Source organism: Myxine glutinosa, chromosome 1 (genome assembly GCF_964187855.1).
Source record: "Myxine glutinosa chromosome 1, kmMyxGlut1.1, whole genome shotgun sequence".
Lineage (NCBI taxonomy): Eukaryota > Metazoa > Chordata > Myxini > Myxiniformes > Myxinidae > Myxine > Myxine glutinosa.
Window position 1 is genome coordinate 133,528,621 of NC_136261.1, and position 24,772 is coordinate 133,553,392.

Below are 24,772 nucleotides of genomic sequence, written 5' to 3' on the forward strand. Positions count from 1 at the left end.
TCCTCAGATGGATGATGAAGACTCCATCTTGCCACGGAAGCTTCAAGCAGCACTTGTCCAGGTGTTGGAGCAACGTAGTGAGCTCGTGTTGGCCGAGTCTGATAGCGAGGATGACACAGGTAAATTAGCACTGCCTTTATAAGGCCCTGAGTACAGATAGGGCCTTGTAAAGACTGCAACAAAAAGTTTTTGTGAGTGAGAATGAACTGGAACTTCAATTGGCTATTATACCTTATGGTGATGGTAAAGTAAAGATTGTTTGAGTGGTAAAGATTAATTGGTAAAGATTAATGGTAAAGATTGTTTGAGTGCATAAACTTAATGTGAAAAGCTTATTCAGGTGGTAGGGACTTGGGAGGTGAAAGAATCAGTCAGCTCTTCAGATGGTTAACATATGACACATTAATGATACCTACCACATAATGCACGGCCGCATAATACAATTATAAGGATAGGCTGATTAATTACCTGCAACCTGCAATTGATTAATTATATACGCATCTGTTAAATGGAACACTTCTTTTAATCCTGGAAAATCTCAGTCTCACATTCTCACTCTGGAAGGATCGTAAAACTAACCCACCAATCCGCAGCCTGATGGAGTACAGCTCTCCCCTTTGGGCTAGCTCCCCTACCTCACATCTCATGCTCAAATTGATGCCATGGATACCAATGCCTTCAAGATTATTGGAATCTCCCGTGAAGAAGCTGAGTCTATGGGACTATCACATTGCCATCGCAGAGAGGTTGGTGGTCTCTCTGTCTTCTACAGCCTCCTTTCTGGTCTTGCACCCTTTGCTCTTTCCTTGCTTTGTCCCCCACAGGTTTCTATAGGGTGCATGTGGTCCACCATCAACCTGCTTCAGATGAAACTACTGTTACATATTACCTCCCCAAACCCCAGTAATGGTGCACCTTCGAGTCTGGAGTGGGAACACGGCAGAAAGATTTGTTATTTTGCGTTTTCTAATAAACCATGGTAAAACCACACCAATGCAATTATTGTAGAACAAAACAAGTAATATTGTGTTAAGAACTCTCACATAAACAATAATAACACTATTAAAGAAAGTATAATGAAAATGTCACTTGCATCAAATGAACAATACATATGATGGTACCATCATTCCCCAATACTCTCAAAGCAATAAACTCACGAAACGACAAACGTGAGTAGAATGTAACATTTCCCAAAGTCAGTGCACGAATCCCCACGCAGGGTGAAGGTGGGGGTCGTGCAGAACGGCAAAACAACAGGCAGCTATTGGCGTGGCTGTGGGTGAGGAGTTATGAGGTGAGAGGTCGATATGGGAATTGAGCCGATAGGTAAACCAACGACAATCAACACGATGAGGTCGATATGGAAATCCCAACGGCAAAACAAGATGCACCAAGCGGACAGCCTCTTCTTCGAGGACTAAATGGCGTATAGGCCCTTAATGGAGGCGCTTGATTTCTACAACGATGACTCACACTTGGTGATAAAACCTGAGACGCAGGTTTAATTGCACTCGCAATATATGACGATGTCGTGCAATCCCTTTCACGGGAAACCGCAACTCATTCGCCACCAATATATAAAAACAAGTCCGCTCGCAGCCTCGACGTGACTCTCCTCTCTCCTCCTCTCTCTCCTCCTCTCTCTGCCCCTCTCGATCTCCCCTCTTCCAGCTCTTTGCCGCGTTTTCCTTTGTGTTCCAGCTTTTCCATAAACGTTAGACCCTGTAAATACAATATTTTAAAATTCCATGGGGTAAAAATCAACTCAATTACGTTTCACATTGAAAATACTCACAAGGCACTTGATAAACCAGTCATCGTTCTAGTTGTGCTAGAACAAAGGCCATGGCTCTGGCCTTGTGTTCTAGTTGTGTAAGTTGATTTGAGTCTCTGCTGACGTTAATAACAGACATTGGTGAATTTATTCCAATGGCAAGTAAACATTCGCAGAAAAGAACATTTTATGATAAATAACTTCCATTGTTTTTAGGCTTACTTTAAGGTTCCCACTGGAAGCCCATTGTTCTTGTAAGGATTATTATTCTCACACATTTTGTGGAGACGATTCCGACAAAACCGTAATCGCTAGCTTTACGAAACTTTAACACATTATAGATACTAATGTAACTTAGTGCATCATGAATTTTGTTTTTGCAATTTTGACACATTGGCTGCTATTGCCAATGATGTCATAAACTTTAAACATCTTCTCCAGAACCGCTGAACGGATCAATGCAAAATTTTGCAAATACAATCGCCTAGCCATGGGGGGAAATATTTGCAAAGGGGGGAAATATTTGCAAACGATGAGGTCATCAGTCATGTGGTTTGGCTGCCATCTTGAATTTAAGCAAAAGATTAAATAATCTTTTCTGGAGTACCTCTTAACAGATCAATGCAAAATGTCATTCATATGATCAACTACTGATGTGTGAAAAATATTTGTTTACTATGATGTCATCAGTCACATGATATGGTGCCCATCTTGGATTTAAGGAAAACCTTTACACATTTTTTTTCTCCAGAACTGCTGAACGGCTCAATACAAAATTTCATATGTATGATCAACTCACCATGAGGAAAAATGTTTTTGAACTATGACATCATCAGTCACGTGATATGGCAGCCATATTGGATTTTAGGAAAAAGTATTTGAAAATATATCTCCAGAACCATTCAATGGATCAATCCTAAAATTCATGAGTATGATTGATTACACATGATAAAAAAAAAATTGGGAAACTATGACATCATCAATCACATGGTATGGTGGCCATCTTGGATTTAAGGAAAGAAATTGAAAATCTATATCTCCAGAATCTCTTAACCAATCCAAACCAAAATTTACAGATACTTACAGATAATTTACAAAATTTACAGAAATTTACAGATATATACTACCCATGAAGAAAATTTATGGAAAATGATGATTGTATCAGCCATGTGGTATGGCAGCCATTTTGCTTGGAAGCATATCATCACTGCTTGCTGTTCTAGTTCATCTTATTATATCAAGTGGTGGTCGACTTCCAGTGACATTCATGATCAGGTTTCTCCAAACATCCATACCTCTCTTGCACTGCTTGGTTCAGGCCTTTACCCCCATCAATCCAGCACGTACTAGGTCTGCTTCTTCCTTTTAATCCCTCAACCATACCCAGCATGGTTGATTTCTTTGCACTTTTGTTTTCTGCATGCATGATTGGCCCGAATTATGACGGTTTCCGTTTGAGCATCAGTGCTTCCAATGTACATGATGATCTAATTTATTCAAGCACTGATTTGTTTGTTCTTCTTTTAGTCCATGACATTTTTAACATTAGTCTCTAAGACCACATTTCAAGTCTGTCAAACTTCTTCCTTTCTTTCTTTTTCACTGTCCATGACTCTCGTCCATGTATTATGATTGGAAATACCAGAACATTCACCAGCCTCCTCTTCGTTTGTATCGTCACATCTTTGTCTTTCCAGATCTTTGTCAATCCTGACATTGCTGTCAGTGCTAGCCTCCACTCACTAACTAACTCACTGTCAGTGCTTGTCACTCAATAATCCTCCAGTGCTAGACATCTAATAATTTATCTTCCACATCCTCCACTCACTTCAATCTTATAGAACCCAGGAAGGTGAAACCTTCCACTATTTCCACATGAAATTTTCCCCAATATGAACACATCAATTTGTAAGTTGACAAGATTTTGGTATTTTTAGGTTTAAATAAAGACCAGCTTTCATAGTTGGTATTACTGATAGTAAATGACTGAAAAAGGTCACTAAAACACCTGAACGTCAAGCTTCTCGCAGGTTGGTATTACTGATTACACCTTTGCAGTTACAGGCAGGTCTGAATAAATAATGTAATATTTTGTCATAATTATGATTAATAACCAAATGGCAGTTTTTGTAATTTTTTCGATTTCTATTTCTCCTTCAGATGGTGAGCCCGGCAGTGAACTTAACAACCTGACATCTGAGGTGTTTGTACGTTTCCTCGTGGAAGTAGTTGGGCATTACTCCCGGAGCCTGGTAGTGGGTGAACAAGGCCTGTGTGAATTTCAACGTGAGGCCTTTCGTAAGGCAGTTGCTTCAAGAGGCCTGCGTCGTTTCCTAGAGCTCTTCATGCAGACCCAGATGTTTTCGGGCTTTGTCCAAGAGCGCGAATTCGGTCGAAATGATATGCAAGGTGAGCAAAATTATTTTTTATCTTTTGAAATCCACATACTGTGCGCAGTAAGTGGGTACTGCATTTAGGCCATGCCAATGCCATGCTTAATTCATTTTAATGCCAGCCACAATATCTGGTCAAACAAGTTGAGATTCTCTTACGGGCAGGGAAGATGCCGACACTCTTTACAGGTTATTTGGGTGTTTTTTGCTAGTCGTCTGAGGCTCTTGGTTGAGCTTATCACATACAATATGTGAACATTGGATGCATCATTTTACTTTTACATGAATTACAAGGACACTAGCAGTTTACACATAGCTCTAAGTTGTGTATTAAAGAGCACACATTGATGCTCATATAACAGGCAATTAGCAGGTTTAATAACAGATTCAGGTTTAATAGCAGGTTCAGGTTTAATAGCAGGTTCAGGTTTAATAGCAGGTTCAGGTTTAATAGCAGGTTCAGGTTTAATAGCAGGTTCAGGTTTAATAGCAGGTTCAGGTTTAATAACAGATTCAGGTTTAATAGCAGGTTCAGGTTTAATAGCAGGTTCAGGTTTAATAGCAGGTTCAGGTTTAATAGCAGGTTCAGGTTCAATAGCAGGTTCAGGTTTAATAGCAGGTTCAGGTTTAATAGCAGGTTCAGGTTTAATAGCAGGTTCAGGTTTAATAGCAGGTTCAGGTTTAATAGCAGGTTCAGGTTTAATAGCACGTTCAGGTTTAATAGCAGGTTCAGGTTTAATAGCAGGTTCATGTTTAATAGCAGGTTCAGGTTTAATAGCAGGTTCAGGTTTAATAGCAGGTTCAGGTTTAATATTAGGTTCAGGTTTAATAGCAGGTTCAGGTTTAATAGCAGGTTCAGGTTTAATAACAGATTCAGGTTTAATAGCAGGTTCAGGTTTAATAGCAGGTTCAGGTTTAATAGCAGGTTCAGGTTTAATAGCAGGTTCAGGTTCAATAGCAGGTTCAGGTTTAATAGCAGGTTCAGGTTTAATAACAGATTCAGGTTTAATAGCAGGTTCAGGTTTAATAGCAGGTTCAGGTTTAATAGCAGGTTCAGGTTTAATAGCAGGTTCAGGTTCAATAGCAGGTTCAGGTTTAATAGCAGGTTCAGGTTTAATAGCAGGTTCAGGTTTAATAGCAGGTTCAGGTTTAATAGCACGTTCAGGTTTAATAGCAGGTTCAGGTTTAATAGCAGGTTCATGTTTAATAGCAGGTTCAGGTTTAATAGCAGGTTCAGGTTTAATAGCAGGTTCAGGTTTAATATTAGGTTCAGGTTTAATAGCAGGTTCAGGTTTAATAGCAGGTTCAGGTTTAATAGCAGGTTCAGGTTTAATAGCAGGTTCAGGTTTAATAGCACGTTCAGGTTTAATAGCAGGTTCAGGTTTAATAGCAGGTTCAGGTTTAATAGCAGGTTCAGGTTTAATAGCAGGTTCAGGTTTAATAGCAGGCACTGTTGAGCTGCGTATCTTTCAGTATAAACTTCCCAGGCTACAATAGCGAGACATCCTGATTGTAAACTTATTGCTGAGCAGTTGGATTGTTTGTTGGGCAGAAAGCTCACAATGAAACCTGGATAAAGCTGAAGCCGAGATTTGCTTTTCTCCACTAAGGTACTTCTCGCCTCCAGATGATAGATTGGGAAAGCCAAAAGTGATGTGGGTGTGGTGGGCAGTTTGCTCATTAACTTATCATTTATAACTGATATGAAGCATACTTATTTTGTCATGGAGTATGATCATACTCACATGTAGTAATGACATGGGGAAAAAATGGCCGCCCATTCAAATGTGTATAAAATGCTACGCTTAAAATCTAATATAGTGAAGTCAAAAACATTTAAAAGACATACCTTTTATTTTAAAACGTTTTTATAATTATCAAAAATGAAAAACGTGCCAAAATACATCGCTAAAATACCAAATCGAGAGATCGCAAAATTGGAGATTTGGTTATCCTCAATATGTTGATAAATGTCATTGTGCCCAACACAATTATGGCTGAAGCATTTACAATAATTCCAACTGAAGGAAGCGGCATTCTCTCTTGGGTATTGCATCCGTATAACAACAAAAAAAGATATAATTTTTTTATCGGATTTAAAAAATACACCACAACAGAGCACCAAGGCGATGACGTCACATATGACAACAAACAGCCTGGTTTTACACTCTCGTATAATATGTCCGCCATAGCTTTGTGAAAATGATACAGTATTTTGTTCCAGATTGTAATCACCTATTGGAGAGTCATACCTGCAGCATTTACAGTCTCGTTTTCCAAAGGAACCAAGTGTTAAGCAACGGTGAATTTAATAAATAAGGTGATTTATCGCTTTTATTCTTCGTCTTCCGTCTCCTGTGCTGTTGTAAACACATGTAAACAGCGTTTACCCACATTTATTTTCAGCACCTCAGCATTTACTTACCTCATTTTTTTCTGAAGGATCGCTGATAAATTTCAAAATCGTAAGCAATAACCTTTTAAATTTCTTATAATAAATGACGGACCTTGGCAGGTCCTCGACCTCTATAGAGGAATGATATCTATCTATAATTCCAGTAATCTCTGTGTGTGTGTGTGTGTTTGTCTGTGTGTCTGTGACCGCTGTTTCTCGACAACCACGGGTCCGATATACTTTAAACTTGCCAGGTATATTGCTGGGGACCCGAGGATGTGCCTTTTCAAGGTTTCATATTAATCGGACAAGTAGTTACCGAGCTATGGCGATTTCTTTACCAAACTCCGCAAGCCGTTCGCTTTGGACCAAACCATTTCATGTAAATAGAGGGGGGGGATTGTCACCGTACTCGCAAGCCGTTCGCTTTGGACCAAACCATTTCATGTAAATAGAGGGGGGGGGATTGTCACCGTACTCGCAAGCCGTTTGCTTTGGCTTTGCGAATGGACCAAACCATTTCATGTAAATAGAGGGGGGGGGATTGCCACCGTACTCGCAAGCCGTTCGCTTTGGCTTTGCGAATGGACCAAACCATTTCATGTAAATAGAGGGGGGGGGGATATAATTTTAGATATATATATAGTACGGGCATGCCCTAGTATTGTTAATTTATTGAAGTCCCCTCAGGTCCATTATTGGTCAGGGGAGGGGCCCATTGTGGCTTTGTTTTATTTTATGCCTTGAGGGCAGTTTGCATTTTTGTAAGAATCAGCCTTTGAAACGCCGCACGAATACCAGGAAAAAGTCCCTGTTCATGGGAATAAGCCCATCGATGCGATGGATATCAGAAAATTTCTGCAATGTCAAACTCATGATAATGGAAAGTCTGCAGCTATTGACAGTGACACAAACCATGACTCTGTTAAGGCTCTGTTTACACTGTACATACTTATATATCTATATATCTGCATGCTGAGTACATATACACTACCAGTCAAAAGTTGTAGAACACCTCAATTTTTCCAGTTTTTATTGAAATGTATGCAGTTTAATGTCCAGTGAATAACCTGAAATGGTACAAAGGTAAGCATTAAACTGCTCGAGGTTAAAAAAAAAGTTTAGGTTAGCAAAAACGGGAAAATAATGTAAATAGCACAGTTATATTGTAAAAAAAGGGCCTTCTTCAGGGAACAAGTAATGGGTTAACAACTTACAGCTGTTCTGCAGCAATGTAAGTAAATTAAGCCTTGAACGTTGATGCAAACAATTCCTACAGGTGTCCCAACCTCTGCTGATTACTTGATTACAAACCCCCTGTCTGTATGAAGCAGTATTGGAACAGACTGTTATTACACCCTCTGAAGCATTATTTGGACAATATTGCACTGCAGGAAGTAGTATATTGGAAACTGGAGGAAACTCTGACAGGAAGAGGTCTGGCAGACCCAAAGCCACAACAGAATCAGAAGACAAGTTTCTGAGAGTCAACAGCTTGTGTGATAGGCGGCTCACAGGACAACAGCTTCAAGCACAGCTTAACACTGGTCGAAGTAAGCAACTCTCAGTTTCAACTGTGAAGATAAGACTTCGATCTGCAGGTTTGACAGGCCGAGTGGCAGTAAGAAAGCCATTACAAAGATGGCAAAATAAGAAAAAGAGGCTTGCCTGGGCCATGAAGCACCGCCAGTGGACTACTGAAGACTGGAAGAAGGTCTTATGGACCGATGAATCAAAATTTGAAATCTTTGGTTCATCACGCAGTGTTTTTGTACGCCGTCGAGTAGGCGAAATGGTGGTTCCTCAGTGTGTGACACCAACTGTCAAACATGGAGGAGGAAGCGTGATGGTCTGGGGCTCTTTTGCTGGGGCTCTTTGCTTTTTCTTTTGCTTCCAATCTGGATCAAGAGTCGGCGACTTGCACAGAGTGACTGGCACTCTGAACCAAAAGGGCTACCACAGCATTTTGCAGTGCCATGCAATACCCTCTGGTATATGCCTAGTTGGTCAGGGGTTCATACTACAGCAAGATAATGACCCTAAACACACCTCCAGGCTATGTCAAAACTACCTTCGAGGAAAAGAACAAGACAGTAGGCTTCAAATCATGGAATGGCCAGCACAGTCTCCAGACTTAAACCCCATCGAGCTGGTTTGGGATGAACTGAACAGAAGGGTGAAAGCAAAGCAACAAGTGCAACACATTTGTGGGAACTTCTGCAACAGTGTTGGGAAGAACTTCCCGAACAATATTTGATTTCCGTTGTAGAAAGAATGCCACGAGTGTGTTCGGCGGTTTTATCTGCAAAAGGTGGCTACTTTGCCGAGTCAAAAATTTAAATTAAATTTTGTTAAACAAAATGATTCTATGATTTCTTTTTTATCTCCAATTGTTTATTTGTTTTATACTTAATTTCAGAGTACATTGAGACATTAAACTCTGGTGTTGGCTTAGCGGTCAGGGTACCGGCTTAGGATCCTCGGATCCTGGGTTCGAATCCTGTCGATCGCTGAATTAACGCCAGGGGGGTTGACTCAGCCTGTCATCCTTCCGAGGTCGGCTAATTGAGTACCAGTTCACTGGTAATTCCCTGCTTGTCGTAAAACGCGACAAACAGGGTTGGCGGCAGGAAGGGCATCCGGCCGTAAAACATTGCTTCAAAAAGGGGGCCAAAAAACAACAACAACCACGGTGCCCGAAAAAGGCCAACCCCCGCTATGCGGGGGAAAATGGCCTCTAGAGGTGTTTTTTATTTTATTTTAATTGAGACATTAAACTGCGTAAATTTCAATAAAAACTGGAAAAATTGAGGTGTTCTAAAACTTTGGACCGGTAGTGTAACACAATCAATTTGGTGGTGAGTGACATGAAGGATTCATTGAAGCATTTAAGGGATGGACATACAGTGCCTTCAGAAAGTATTCACACTCCTTGACGTTTTTCACATTTTGTTGTGTTGCAGCCTGAATTTAAAAACGATTAAATTGAGATATTTTTTGTCACTGATCTACACATAATACCCCATAATGTCAAAGTGGATTTTTTTTTTAGCATAATAAAAAATGAAATGCAGAAATATCTAATTTTACATAAGTATTGAATCCCCTGAGTCAATACATTGTAGAAGTGCCTTTGACAGCGAGTCTTCTTGGGTATGTCTTTCAGCTTTGCACATCTGGATTTGGGGAGTTTCTCCCATTCTTCCTTGCAGATTTGCTCAAGCTCTGCCAAGTTGGATGGGGAGCGTCAGTGAACAGCAATCTTCCAGTCTTTCCACAGATTCTCGATGGGATTCAAATCTGGGCTTTGGCTGGATACTCAAGGTCTTTCACATTCTTGTTCTGAAGCCATTCCAGTGTTGCTTTGGCTGTATACTTGGGGTCATTGTTCATTTAGAACATAAATCTTCGCTGCAGTGTAAGGTCTTTTGCACTCTGAAGCAGGTTCTACTCAATAATTTTCCTGTTTTTTGCCTTCATTCATTGTTCCCTCTATCCTCACAAGTCTCTCAGTACCTGCCCCTGAAAAGCATCCCCATAGCAGGATGCTGCCATCACCATGCTTCACGGTAGTGATGGTGTTAGATGGGTGATGAACTGTGCTCAGTTTTGGCCAGACGTAGCGCTTTGCATTCAGGCCAAAGAGTTCAATTTTTGTCTCATCAGACCACAGAATATTTTGCCTCATGCTCTGAGTGCCTTTCACCTGCCTTTTTGCAAACTCCAGGCATGCTGTCATGTGCGTTTTCTCAGGAGTGGCTTCCATCTAGCTGCTCTCCCATAAAGACTACATTTGTGAAGTGCTGCAGAGAATGTTGTCCTTCTGGCAGGTTCTCCCATCTCAGCCAAATGACTTTGTAGTTCTCTCAGAGTGGCTATTGGGTTATTTGTCACCTGCGTGACCAAGGTCCTTCTTGCCCAGTTGCTCAGTTTGGTCGGACGACCAGCTCTAGGAAGAGTCTGGGTAGTTCCATATTCGCTCCATTTCCTAATGATGAAGCTCACTGTGCTCTTGGGAACTTTCAACACTCTAGAAATTGTTTTATACCCTTCACCAGATCTATGCCTCTTCACAATTCTATCTCAGAGTTCTACGGACAGTTCCTTGGACTTCATTGTAGAGTTTCTGCTCTGACATGCACTGTCAACTGTGGGACCTTATATAGAAAGGTGTGTTTCTTTCTAAATCATGTCCAATCCATTGAATTTGCCACAGGTGGACTCCAATCAAGTTGTAGAGACATCTGAAGGATGATCAAAGGAATAGTGTAGGCTGTTATGTCATTTCGTGTTTTTTTTTTGTTAAAAGCAAAATTCCACTTGATTCCTTGTCTTTGGGGTGTCACATGTTCGAAAAAATAGGTTGTTAATTTTTTTAAACGGATTAAGGGTGTCAAATCCAAGATGGCCGCCAAAATATATAAATTCCATTAAAACTGGTATTCTGAACACAGTATGAGGTCCAAATTAATGATAATACCCATAATTTCAATACCAAGGAGTTAAAAAACAATTAATTTCAATATGGCAGTCAAATTCAAAATGGTGGAAAAATCCAAGATGGCCGCCACTTCTTAAATAACCACAGTACAAAAACTTAATGTTCTTGATAACACAAATTGTGAATGATGAAATAGGTCCATTTTGGTGGTAATGCCCACATAAGTAATGCTAGGCCGTTGGGGAAACATGTTACTGATTCGTTGAAATCGGTGGATGCCAGCCATAGTGAGAAATAGTGAGAAAATCCAATATGGCCACCACTGTTTTACACAAAGGTCCACATTGCTATAACAATGATAGCGTAATGTAATTTCCTGTTTGACCATATTTAAATATTCCTGTCTCACAATCATCCGTTTTACCTTACAAGTCGTCGTGTTCATCTCCCACAATGTTCTGAGCTGATTGTTCATTGTTGCTACAGCCGTAGTTCAAACAGCTACAGACCTCTGTGCATGGGAGTTTATTGCTGCGGCAACTACAGGAGTTTCCTTTGCATGCTGATTTGCAGCCACATTTTACCAGCTTAGTCATGGCCTCTGGTGCTGGAGGGTTCAAACACATCACCGGAAGAAATCTATTTTCCTCTGACTTCCATCCGTAGTCAGTGGGAGAAGGAAGGGACGGTTGACTTTCGCATGCCTGCATACATATCATTGCAATATAATGTGCTCGCAGAATGTGTGGTGTCAATGATCCAGAGCTTGGAGGCAGACTCTCTCCCTCGGCCTGTCGATTTGAGTACAAGAACCATCGTAGTGCATTTACTTTGGTGTGTGTTTTGGATCTGTACAACAAACAAACGAACCTTTCCAGTTGGTCATTTGCGTTTGGAGAGGGTGTAGCAGCAGATTTGCAAAGTGAAGCAAGTGAATCCAGTATCATATCATCGCAGGACATGAACACCTTCATACACCAGTCCTTTGTCCTGCCGGCGAACCTGCCACACATATCTGATCCTGTGAAAGAATGAAACCCGAGAATATCTGAGGCGTGGTTAACTCCTAACTTTTCAAAGATAGGTTTGACTGCAATTTTCCTATTCAGTTTTCCTTTTCCGGTAAGGAAATATGTCTCAGCAGGTAGCTGTGGATACATGTGGATCATCAGCAAGAAGACATCGGTATCTGGAGAGTCTATTACAAGTTCGACATCGCCGTTAACTGTTAGGGCATGGAGCAAGAGTAACGTATCCGCTTCTTCATGACCGTGTTTTACCAATTCATCAGGCACACTTACATTGCCTTTTGTCTCAGTGCCGAAGGTTACCATGAACTTCTTCAATTTGTTGGCAGAGCTGTTGCTGTGATCCAGAGTCTTTGCAGCTAAATACTCTATACAAGTTCTGCCTTGGTTTTGACACTTGAAAGGAAGTCCTTCAAGGAAATATTCTGGATCAGTGTACTATCTTGGATGTGATAGTAGGTCGAGTTTCCCTTTGTTCTCTTTTTTCTCATTTTCTCTTTCAGAGAACTTTCGACGTATCTGTCAAATACCAGTCTTACTTCGTCGTAGTTAGCTGCAATCCTGATAAGCTTTTCAAGAAATGACATGGCAAAATCACTGCATGTTTTCATTTTGTCTGTCTTGGAGATGGAGTTAACGAGGGCCATGCCATCTATGACTACAACTTTAAATTTCTCAGACATGTCGGACATGTCAGTTGAAGCTTCTTGCTCAGGCTGCGCTTCTTGTACTTCAGGCGCCTCGGCTTGGGGTGGTACTTCAGTTTGGGAGTTTTCACTCAATACTTGGTCGCCAGAAACACTCGGTATGGCATTAGCTGGATCGCTTGTGGCTTCTGTTGGGCTAGGTTGCTCCTTGGTAACTAGCGCTTCAAGATGATGAAGGACCTTAGCCTTGTCATATGCTAGGAGAAGTGACCCATCCGAAGCGAAAAGGGCACGTGGAACAATTCCAAATTCATACTTCCCAATACAGTCCTTTAGATCAAGGTCTGGACGGCTTCTTGATGCTACTATAAACCTCTGTAGGAGTCCTCGTTCTTCTTTGACTTTAATGAGTTTGTCACCTGCTTTCACTTTCTTCACTGTGTTGGCACTTTTGAAAGTGCCTATGTTCTTTCTCTTCATTGGATCCCACACTGAAAGTTTTCCTTCTGTAAGGTGTTCTTTGACAAATGTCTGGAACAACTGTTGTCCGATGGCATCGCGGTCTACTATGTCCTTTGTTACCTTTTCATCAATTACTTTCTTGGTAAGAAGGTTACACAGGTCACTCTCATCGGTTACGAATGGGTCTCCATGAACAACAAATACCTGTCAATCTAGCGGAATTTCTCATTACTCGGGTGGACTTTCCGCCTGTGATCTCGTGGTGTTGGTCTCTGGTATCAGCACCTTCCATGCCATATTCTCTTTGAAACTCCTCTACTAGATTAGACAAGTCAGGTGCAATCAGGAAGAAACGGTCTAGAGCTCTCTCAATTTGGGTTATTCCAGTAATGCCTCCAATGACCTTGAGTTTGCGGTTCTCCTGCTCAATTCCGTGATCTGGACCTATTGAAGTGAATGCAGCAATCCCCTTCGTCACATAGAAATTTCCTTTCAGGAGTTCTGCCCAGACATCTGGAAAAAATTGTTCTGTTTGCTGCATTGTTGACAGGTACAAAGGGAGCAAACGTGCGTAGTTCAGATGGTCATGAGCAAAGAAGTACTTGATAAGAGCTTCAGTAAGATAAGCTTGATAAGAGCTTGATATTTTGAATTTGACTGCCATATTGAAATTAATTGTTTTTGAACTCCTTGGTATTGAAATTATGGGTATTATCATTAATTTGGACCTCATACTGTGTTCAGAATACCAGTTTTAATGGAATTTATATATTTTGGCGGCCATCTTGGATTTGACACCCTTAATCCGTTTAAAAAAATTAACAACCTGTTTTTTCGAACATGTGACACCCCAAAGACAAGGAATCAAGTGGAATTTTGCTTTTAACAAAAAAAAAACACGACAGCCATTTTTAAGACATAGCAGCCTACACTAGAAACTGGATGCACCTGAGCTCAATTTGTAGTCTCATAGCAAAGGTGTTGAATACTAATTGACTCAAGACATTTCAGCTTTTCATGTTTAATTATTCTGTAAGAATTTTTTTTTAAATCCACTTTGACATTATTGGGTATTATGTGTAGATGAGTGAAAAAAAAAAATCAATTTAATGCATTTCGAATTCAGGCTGCAACAACAAAATGTGGAAAACGTCATGGGGTGGAAATACTTTCTGAAGGTACTGTATCTACAGTCACGTGAAAAAGTAAGTACACCCCATGTAAAGTTTTGACTTTTTCAACATATTTCAACATACAGCTATTTGATCTTCATTTCAACAATATTGATAGATAAAGGTGATATAATATAACAAATATCATGAAACATTTACATTTTGTAGTCCATTGTATAATTTAAATAAACATAAATGCAAATTTCGCATGTGGAAAAAGTAAGTACACCCCTACATTTATCACTACTGCAAACACCTAAAATTAGAATCAGGTGCACCAGCTCAGGTGCAAATGATTAGAACATCGTTAGAGAGGATCTTGGAGGAACCTGTCTGATTTAAACCTCAGACATTTCGTTTGGTTTGCTCTTTGTTGTTGAAGTGTGTGGCGTCACCATGCCTAGATAAAAAGAGCTCTCTGAGGCCTTCAGAAAGAAAGTTATAGATGCCGACGAGTCTGGGAAGGGATTTAAAAAGATCTCCAAACAATTTGAAATCAATCATTCGACTGTCCGGAAGATCATCTATAAGTGGAGAAGATTCCAAACAACTGCCAACTTGTTCAGGCCAGGCCGCCCCAGCAAGTTCAGCCCGAGAGCAGACCGCAAGATGCTGAAAGAAGTCTCTAAAAACCCCAGAATGTCATCACGGGACCTACAGATAGCTCTTGCTACTGTTGATGTCAAAATGCACGCGTCTACCATTAGAAAGAGGCTGCACAAATTTGATCTACCTGGGAGGTGTGCCAGGAGGAAACCTTTGCTGTCCAGAAAGAACATCAGGGCAAGACTAAAGTTTGCGAATGAACACCGAGGCAAAGACCAGCACTTCCGGAACAATGTGCTCTGGACAGATGAGTCAAAGGTAGAGCTATTTGGCCACAGTACCAGAAGACATGTTTGGCGAAAACCAAAGACAGCATTTGACCACAAGAACATGATACCAACTGTAAAGCATGGTGGTGGAAATATTATGGTTTGGGACAGCTTTGCTGCATCAGGGCCTGGGCAGCTCACCATCATATAATCCACGATGAATTCTTCATTGTACCAGAGGGTGCTTGAGGATAATGTGAGGCCATCTGTCAGAAAGTTGAAGCTCAACCGAAGGTGGACCTTGCAACATGACAATGACCCCAAACATACCAGTAAATCCACCAAGGAATGGCTGAAAAGAAAGAAATGGGGTGTTCTGGAATGGCCAAGTCAAAGCCCGGATCTAAATCCCATCGAGATGTTGTGGGGGGATTTGAAACGAGCTGTGCATGCAATTGTGCATGCTGTGCAACAATTTTTTGTTGAATAAATTATTGCAAAGTCAATCTTTCATTGTTTTTTGTTCAATTAGATCACCTTTATCTATAGATACTGTTTAAATGAAGATCAAATGTTGATATGTCCACATATGTTAAAAAGATTTTAAAAAACATTTCATGGGGTGTACTTACTTTTTCCACATGCGAAATTTGCATTTATGTTTATTTAAATTATAAAATGGACTACAAAATGTAAATGTTTCATTATATTTGTTATATTATATCACCTTTATCTATCAATATTGTTGAAATGAAGATCAAATAGCTGTACGTTGAAATATGTTGAAAAAGTCCAAACTTTACATGGGGTGTACTTACTTTTTCACGTGACTGTATATTCCACATTCTCTATTTTCAAAAGGTGGGAGCGGAGAGGAAGCCGTAGCCAGAGGTACTCCTGGGGATGAGATGGAGAGAGGGCAGTGCAAGGAGAGTGAGGAAGAGAGTTTTTGATAAAGATAGCAACCCCACCAGCAGGACGAGGCTCAGGTCTATCATACCGGAGGAGGGAGTAACCAGGAAGAGATATTAAGGAATCAGAGACATCTTGAAGGAGGAAAGTTTCTGTTCAGCAGATCAAGTCTGGATTGTCAGAAGCAACCTGAATGGAGAGATCAATCAGGTTTGAGCGAAGGCCCCGGATGTTTGAGGTCCATACCGTTAATGAGGAGAGAGGGGAAGCATCGGGCGCAGGACAGCGGAGGGGAGGGGTAGGGTCAGATTAAGGATGAGAGGATGTAGGGAGAGCAGTTGATAGTGTGTCAGAGATTACAGAAGAGTTACAAGAAAGGGAAGGAAGAGGAGGGCGAAAAGTTTGATGGTGATGGGATGAGGCACAGTGAGGGGTTGTTTGAGGGGGGGGGGGGCAGAGGAAAGTAGAAGGTTGGGGGAGGTGGAGGTATGAGATAGAAGGGAGACGAAGTGGGGAGGAGGCAGCTTTGAGGAGGAGGGGGATAGGGAGAATTGGAGAGGGATGGTTGGGGGGAGATATGAAGGGGAGGGGTTGGGGGGGAGTTTTGAAGGGGAGGTTGAGGGGGGGTTTAGGAGGGGAGGGGAAAGGGGGGAGTTTAGGAGGGGAGGGAGAAAAGGGGGAGGGAAAGGGAAGGGAGAAGGGGAGTGGGGAAGGCAGGGGTGGTGGTGGGGGAAGAGGTGGGGAGGAGGAAGGGGAGAGAGTGGGAGGAAAGGGGAAAGGGAGGAAGAGGAAGGGAGAGAGAGAGGGAGAATGGCGTTTATTTATATATTTGGAGGGGAGGGGCGAGGGGGGAGTTTAGAAAGTGGATGAAATGAATGATCGTTTTAAGGCCATTTTCCCTGCTAGAGCGGGGGTTAGCCTTGCGGGCCCCATGACAATCATGGTTCCCTGTTTGAGGCAATGTTTTTATGGCCGGATGCCCTTCCTGACGCCAACCCTTGGTCACGCTCTGCCGATGCGCAGGGATACAGTGTACCTATTCTAAACCGGGGTACACACCGTGATCATTCATCCCAGCAAGCTGGTACTCAATTTGCCGACCTCGGAAGGATGACAGGCTGAGTCAACCCTCCTGGCATTAATTCAGCGATCGACCGGGATTCTAACCCAGGATCCCAAGCCGGCACCCTAACCGCTAAGCCAACACCAGGCTCAAATCAACACAACTGAATGAAAGACGAACATTTATAACAAATTGGGTTTATTGTGATTTTCAAGTTCGCGATCTGTTTTAGAACGACAGAGGAGGGTGGAATGAAGGTGAATTTAGAGCATGTAGTGAGGAAGAATTTTAAGAGATTGAATTTTTTTTTTGAAGTGAAATGAGTGAGAGAGGAAATTGAAAAGAGCCTTTTAAATAGGAAGAAAAACAGCGTGTTGTAATATACCACTGAATAAAACACTGCAGGGGAAAGTTTAAACATATTTAAACAGAACCGTGAAGAACAATCTTATATTCACAAAATACCAACAGGGAGAGGGCCTAGACTAGAGGGACAACACGTGAACAGGGCAAAAGGTGGAAGGCAAGGAGATGATGGGGGCGGGGCGAGACAGCGCATGTGGACAGAAGCACACGTGGAGAAAGGGAAATAAATGTTTGTTTGTTTTTTTGTTTTTTGTTTTTGGGGTGGGGGGGGGTTAAAACGTTAGACAAAGAGTAGATGTTTGGGGAAGTTCGTTGGAGAAGGGAAAAATCTAAGAACCAAGCCAAACAGCAAAGGAAGGAACTTGAGTGAACAAACTTCAATGGGGGAAGCCTCAGGCGACAAGGCTACAAGACCATGCACGCGGAGCAAACAGAAAACGATTAATTCATTACGAGTTACAGGAAATTCAAACCAAAACGAACTAGAAACAAACAATAACGAATAGACGATAAAGTAACAAGTGGAAATTTGACAAACACACGAATGGAAAAATAACCCTAACTGTTGATGCCCGGAGAGAACAAAAGTCGCCACCGCGATCGAGAAACCGGAATTATGACGTCTTCACCAAAATCGAATCGTCCTTGTCAGACATCCAACCGGTCAACCAAGTTTCGTCCAAATCCGTCCACAACCTTTTGAGATATCCTGCTATATATCGTTTTTGGCCCTATCTCCCAATGGTGAAGAATCACTTAAAATTCTACTAGCCAGATCCGATTCCGGATCTTCACCAAAATCTAATGCTACATCTCTGCCAAATTTCATCCAGATCCGTCCACACCTTTTTGATATCTTGTTCAAAAACAGACAGACAGACAGACAAACAAACAGACAGACAGGGGTGAAAACATAACCTCCATCCACCTTTGGTGGCGGAGGTAAAAATGATTCCTTTAATTTGAATTCATTTGCTGGTTTACAAAGCTGCAGAATGATTTATAAAAGAAGCAAAAAAAATAGATGGTGTTCATAGAATACTTACCCTGCGCAGTCAACTTGTTTTTTTTTTCTTCTTTGATCCAATATGGCTGCCAGATCACATGAGCAATGACATCATAAACTTATATTATCTAATATAATTGTTGCATAGATCACACTCGATACATTTCAAACTGATCAGACTAAGCGTTGTTCCTGTCGAATTATGACGTCATAATTATGGCACGAATGACGTCATTGTTAACAACACCTATTCCCCATATTGAGTTATTTACAATTAGCCTCGTTTCAATTTTTTCCATAAAGCGGTTTTTGAGATATAGAGGTGCAACATTTTTCGGTTTTTCCAAGATGGCGCCTGTACCACGTGACCAATGATGTCATGATTATCATTCAAATATTACAAAGGCGGAGGCGCTCCTATGGTGAAAATTTCGTGTCCATCAGACCAACAGTTGCTGAAAAAAAATGAATAATGATTGGATGGATAAGTTGTATTTGTCGAATAATGACGTCATAACGAAGGCACCAATGACAACTTCATTAACATATCTTATTCCCCATGGGGAGTAGTTGACAATGACCCAGGTCTCAATTTTTTCCATGGAGTAGTTTCAGAGATATGGAGGTGCGAATTTTTTCCAAGATGGCGCCCGTGCCACGTGACCTATGACGTCATAATAATCATTAAAATATTCTACAGGAGGAGGCCATCCTATGGTGAAAATTTCATGTCAATCGGACTAACGGTTGCCGAGAAAATGAATTTTTAAAATGCAGACACGGCGTACGGCACAGTCGGCACACGTACGTACCTGAATGCTTAACCTCCGCTTTTCACTTTGCAAGCGCAAGGTAACTAGAACGGCACTCAGTAGAGAGCATACCTCCGCCTGGTTGGCCATATCACTCAATCGTGAAGAATCACTTTAAAAATTCTACGAGCTGGATTCGGATCCGGATCTTCACCAACATTTAATCGATTCTTCCTTGTCACACACACAACCTGTCCACCAAGTTTCATCCAAATCCATCCAAATCCATCCACAACTTTTTGAGATATCCTCCTATGTATCATTTTTGGCCCTATCTCCCAATGGTGAGGAATCACTTATAATATAAAATAATTCTCATGTCTGAATCCATATTCAGATCTTCACCAAAATCGAATCGAATTTTCCTTGTCAGACACCCAACCGGTCCACCAAGTTTCGTCCAAAGCCATCCACAACTTTTTGAGATATTTTGTTCAAAAACAGACAGACAGACATACAGACAAACGGACAGACAGGGGTGAAAACATAACCTCCATCCACCTTTGGTGGCAGAGGTAAAAACAGATTACAAAGGAAAACTATGAAAGATATTAATAGGGGAGGAATGGTGGGGGATGTGGGGGGGCAAGTTGAATCGCTTCTGAATCTTTAATCTGCTTCAACACAACAGAAGACATCATTGCAAAGCCGATTTTTTTTTTTTTCATGTTTATTTCGATTGCGATGTGTTTAGTTTTGGCTACCTACGACCTTTCTCTATATGTTCTCGAAGCCCAGGAATCTAACCCCTTATTCCCATAGGAAATTGTTTTAACTATCGCGATTTTGAAAATCGCGCCATTTTCCAGGAATGTAACCTTTGCGAAAGTTACGGCTTGACTGTATCGTAAAGATTAGTCCAATGTTTCTACGAGCCGCAGACATTTTGAAAAGTCCATTTCACTTCCTTGAACTCATAGCATAGTATTACCACGTAACATACTATATATTGTAACGAATTTGAGAAAGTGTAACGAATGTGAGAATTATGGTTTTGTTGTGTGTAAATGTCACCCTCCGTAATGTAAAGAAAGGTCGAAGGTCGTCCTCTTAGTTAATTCCATAAACATACACGCAGGGCACCATATATCCTTTTAAATAGTTATTCCCTTATTCTATGTAGTTTAAGGCTGTGTTTCCCAATAGTCGACTCTCCATTGCACCGAATTAAATAAGAGTAGGTCCCATCTTCAAAGTGCCAGGTTTGGATGGTTTTCGCTGCAAATGGACTCCATTGAGCACGCGGTCGGTTGGGAGAAGAAAGGCGTGTCTCCGCACCTCGTCATAGAAAGGAGGAGTGAGTCGGCCCCGCTCAACCAACCCAGCACGAAGGGGTTTGGCTTGAGCGGGCGGAGAGAGAACGATCTGGGAGGTTCGCGAAGGTTCAAGGGTGGGGCTTATATAACCCGCGGGAGACGCCCCCACGGCAGATGAGTCCAAGCAGATGAGATACGTGCCGCGCTGCAGAGGAGATACGGCAGGAGGCAACTCAAGGAGCGCGCGACGCAGCGGTGCGGAAAAAGGAACTTCGCCCGCGCAGTTTGGAACCGCGGGAGTTCGCACGACCGCGGCTCGGCTTTTTGACGGCGGTGCCTTCCGGCCCGACCGTGCCCCCCCGCTGGACCTTCCTTGCCTCTCCAAGCCATCCACCTTCAGCCATTCATTCCTGCCTGCATTCCCCGTGTAAGTGTGATCGTTCGTCTGTCTTTCACGTTGTCCTGGGGTATTAATTAAGCTTGTATAGTTAAGCTAATAATTGCACTGTGTCTCCTTCCATTCTTTCTGTCTTTATTTTATTATCCTTCCTTCTTCCTTGGTTATTTTTGGTCTTGTAAATAATAGTAATAAATTATATTTGTTCTTCCTACCTTCGCCTTCTTCTTCACATTCGGTCGCTTTAGTGATTTCCCCCATTGAGGGCCCGTGGCGCGATTCGGCCGACGAAGATTAATCGGGTCAGTCTTGGTAACCGGCTCACGGTGCAGTTCGCTTCGCTCGGCGCAACTAGTCAATTATGCTGCGACCGTGGGCGGGGGAGTATTTCCTTGCGTACCGGTGGGTGTTGGTATTTAGGTCATAGGACGGTTGGGCCTAATACCCTACCCAGCGCTGACCGGGCGTGACGTCATACCCCTAGGACCACGTCGGCCAGTCATAGACGAGGGGACTAATCCCCCCTTGGTAAGTGGGGAAGGCCGACGTTGGATTCCGTAACAATCTATATATATATATTGTTGCGGATCTCAACGTCGGCCCCTTTTCCCCTTACCAAGGGGGAATTAATCCCCTTGTCTTCGACTGACCGACGTGAGTCCTGAAGCTGCCCAGCTCCCTCCAGAGAGGCAGGTGAGCAACCTCGTTCGAGACCGCGGACAAGATGTTAATTTGCCGAGCGGATTAGCAGCCGCGGCTCGAACCATTAACATAACTAGACCCGATCCTTAGTCGTTGGCCAAATCGTGCCACAGGTATTCAACGATGGAAAAGACAAGGACGAACGGATGTGAAGGAAAGAAGGCAGAGTAAGGAAGAACAGGATTTTTAAATTATTTACACACAACCAAAGCAGAAAAGAAATGAAATGCAATTTACAGGGAAATGGAAGGATCAGAAGGACACAGAGCAATTTCTAGCTTACCTATACAGTCTTACTTAAACCCCAGGACAACATAAAGGACAGACGACAATCAGACTTACACGGGGAATGAAGCAGGAATGAATGGCAGGAGGTGGATGGCTGGACGGACGAGGAGGTGAGATCACAGGGCGGGAAGGATGCGGGTCCGGTTGGTGTGATCGCCGCCGACCCTCCTCAAGCGTGTTCGCACGGCGGCGTTGCTTCGTAGCCGCGGCCGAAACCGCTGTCAACGCTCAAAGCTGCGGTGGTCTCAAAGCTGCAGTGGACTCAAAGCTGCGGTTGCTTCAGCTGCGGTGGACTCCTTCAGGTGAACTCTTACGCGCCTCTCCCTAAAAGGCTTGCGGGGGCGCTTTTATAACGCGCTTTGAGATCAATCCATGCCACGCCCGTGATGGTATCTCACCAGCCCTGATTGGCTGGTGGGGACTCGCTGGCTCCACCTTCCGATGACGAGGGGCGGGCAACGCCCTTGTTCGTGGGCTTGACCGCGTGCGTAATGGAGTCTTGGGGTAAAGGTGGTGCCAATAACCCCACCCAAAGTTACTGGCACTTCGAAGATGCCATGGGGGTGTCGGAGGGATCCTATCTTATTTCAATTCGGTGCAATGCAGTGTCAATTAATGGGAGACAGAGCCTTATACTGACATAGAATAAAGAAATAACGATAGAAAGGTTCTATGGTGGCCTACGTGCTTGTACATGGACTAGCTATGGTGCACTCATTTCAATTAACAGCCAATTAAAGGGGAAATGTACATAGGAAATTAAGACTAAATTTACAAAGTGAAGGTTCTAAAAACCGTAACAATATACAGACTTGCCATTTAATATGGAATATTTATTTTTCTTGACCTTAACTCAGTATATCAATCTGGTGAGTTTCTTTTACACTTTGGTGATTTATTTGTGAAGAGAACCATGTCACTGATTGTCTGTCGCAGCAAGAAGTCAACAACAGGATTATATCACAGGTGGCGTGGCAAAATGTACGGACAGGTGCATTTGATGATTGGCTTCACAGTCGGGTATACAAGGGTTGTTTCGTTCTGTATTAGTGGAAAACAACTGCTGCACGTCTCCAAAAGTTATTGCCGCTTCCTCTGGAGATGGTCCGTCAACTCGACATTGCTGTTTGTCATGGAGTGGTGGCTTTACGAAATTACGGCATGAAACAGCGTGCTATTGCTCGGCAGTATGGCATCACTCAAGGTCAGGTGTCAAAGATCCTGAAACAAAATGCTCAGAGGGGTGTCCCTACTCCAATACCGAGGCCAGGACGTCCCCGCAGAACCACAAGGAGGGATGATCGCCAGCTGCACCGGTTAGTCGGCAATGGCCGTACTAAATCAGCTAATCGGCTTAGGGCTGAGTGGCAGCAACTGACAAATGTGCCTGTATCCAGAAGGCTAGTCAACCAACGACTGGTTCAAGCAGGCTATCGTGCCAGGCTGAGACTGAGAAAGCCACGCCTGACCAGACAACACCGCCAGCGCCGATTGCAGTGGGCCAGAGAGCACCGTCAATGGCAGCCAGAACACTGGAATCACGTGATCTTCAGTGACGAGTCTAGATTTCTGGTCTATCGTCAAGATGGCCACGTCCGAGTGCGCAGACAAGTGCATGAAGCCTACAACAAAGATTGTATAGTGCCAAGAGTCCAAGCTGGAGGTGGTGCGGTGACCGTTTGGGCTGCTTTTCATGCAGGGGGCAAAACTGACCTGGTTGTTCTGAATGGAAACCTGAACCAGTTCAAGTACAGGGCCATTCTGGAAGAAACATTGCTTCCATTTGCTCGTGCAGCCTTTCGAGGAAACTTTGTCTTCCAAGATGACAATGCACGGCCTCATCGTGCTCGCATGATCCAACACTTTCTTGCTGACCGTGGTGTAGAGCATATGGAGTGGCCTGCCATGTCCCCGGATATGAACCCGAAAGAGAACTTGTGGGCAGAATTAACGCGTCAAATCGACCACTTGGACCAGCAGCCGACCACTGTGCGTGAATTGCAGCAGGCTATTGTCACTGCATGGCAAGCGATTCCTATCCAAACCTTGGCAAATCTCGTGAACAGCATGCCTCAACGTGTACATACTCTCCTGAATGCTCGTGGGCGTTACACGAAGTACTGAAATGTAATTTTACTGTCCGTAATCCCAGTCGTAATTTAACTTTTGTTTTTGTTAAAAAATTTTTTGGCTAATGTGCAAAATAAAGAGATACTTCTGGAAAACGTACAGAAGTTCAACACAGTACTGTCCGTGAATTGAGTTCGATATCAGTTTCCATCACTTTCAAGGATCAATTTATTTGTTTCGAAATGTCAAATGTGGTTTTTGTTTCTTTTAAAGGTCACATTAACAAAATCTAGAATAATTTCAACATAATTCCAATGAACTTTTGGTTCTAAGACATCTTGAAAAGTAAGTTCACCCCCAGAAAAAAAATATTCCATATTAAATGCCAAGTCTGTATATATATATATATCTATATATATATATATATATATATATATATATATATATATATATATATATATATATATATATGTAGATATATACAACGTTTGGCTCATGTAAAGATATTGTCTTTGTTGACTATTTGGTGATGTTCATTTACCACAACGTTTTCCTTGATGATATTAAATAAGCATTATGTGGTTTTGTCCACCACAGGACTCTTTGAACTTCGTGCCGCTCAATTCCTTGAGGAATCGCCAGGCGGTGAGCAGAGTGGAGTGAATCGTTTCCTTCGAGGACTTGGTGCGTATTCTTAAACTCGCTTCAGGGGAAGCATTTGTTTGTTTTCATTTTTAATGATGCAATTCTTTGTTTGTTTTTTGGGTTTCAAT

The 24,772-nt window shown here is 42.3% G+C and overlaps 1 protein-coding gene across 1 annotated transcript in view; it reads left to right on the forward strand.

The window, feature by feature from the left end:
* The window catches only part of LOC137428692 (DENN domain-containing protein 2A), a 277,280-nt gene that overhangs the window by 248,940 nt on the left and 3,568 nt on the right, over nucleotides 1-24,772 (forward strand). The window contains exons 18-20 of the mRNA XM_068118598.2: nucleotides 8-119; nucleotides 3,935-4,183; nucleotides 24,597-24,683. Of these exons, the coding sequence (XP_067974699.2) occupies nucleotides 8-119; nucleotides 3,935-4,183; nucleotides 24,597-24,683 (448 nt within the window). The remainder of the gene's footprint in view (nucleotides 1-7; nucleotides 120-3,934; nucleotides 4,184-24,596; nucleotides 24,684-24,772) is intronic.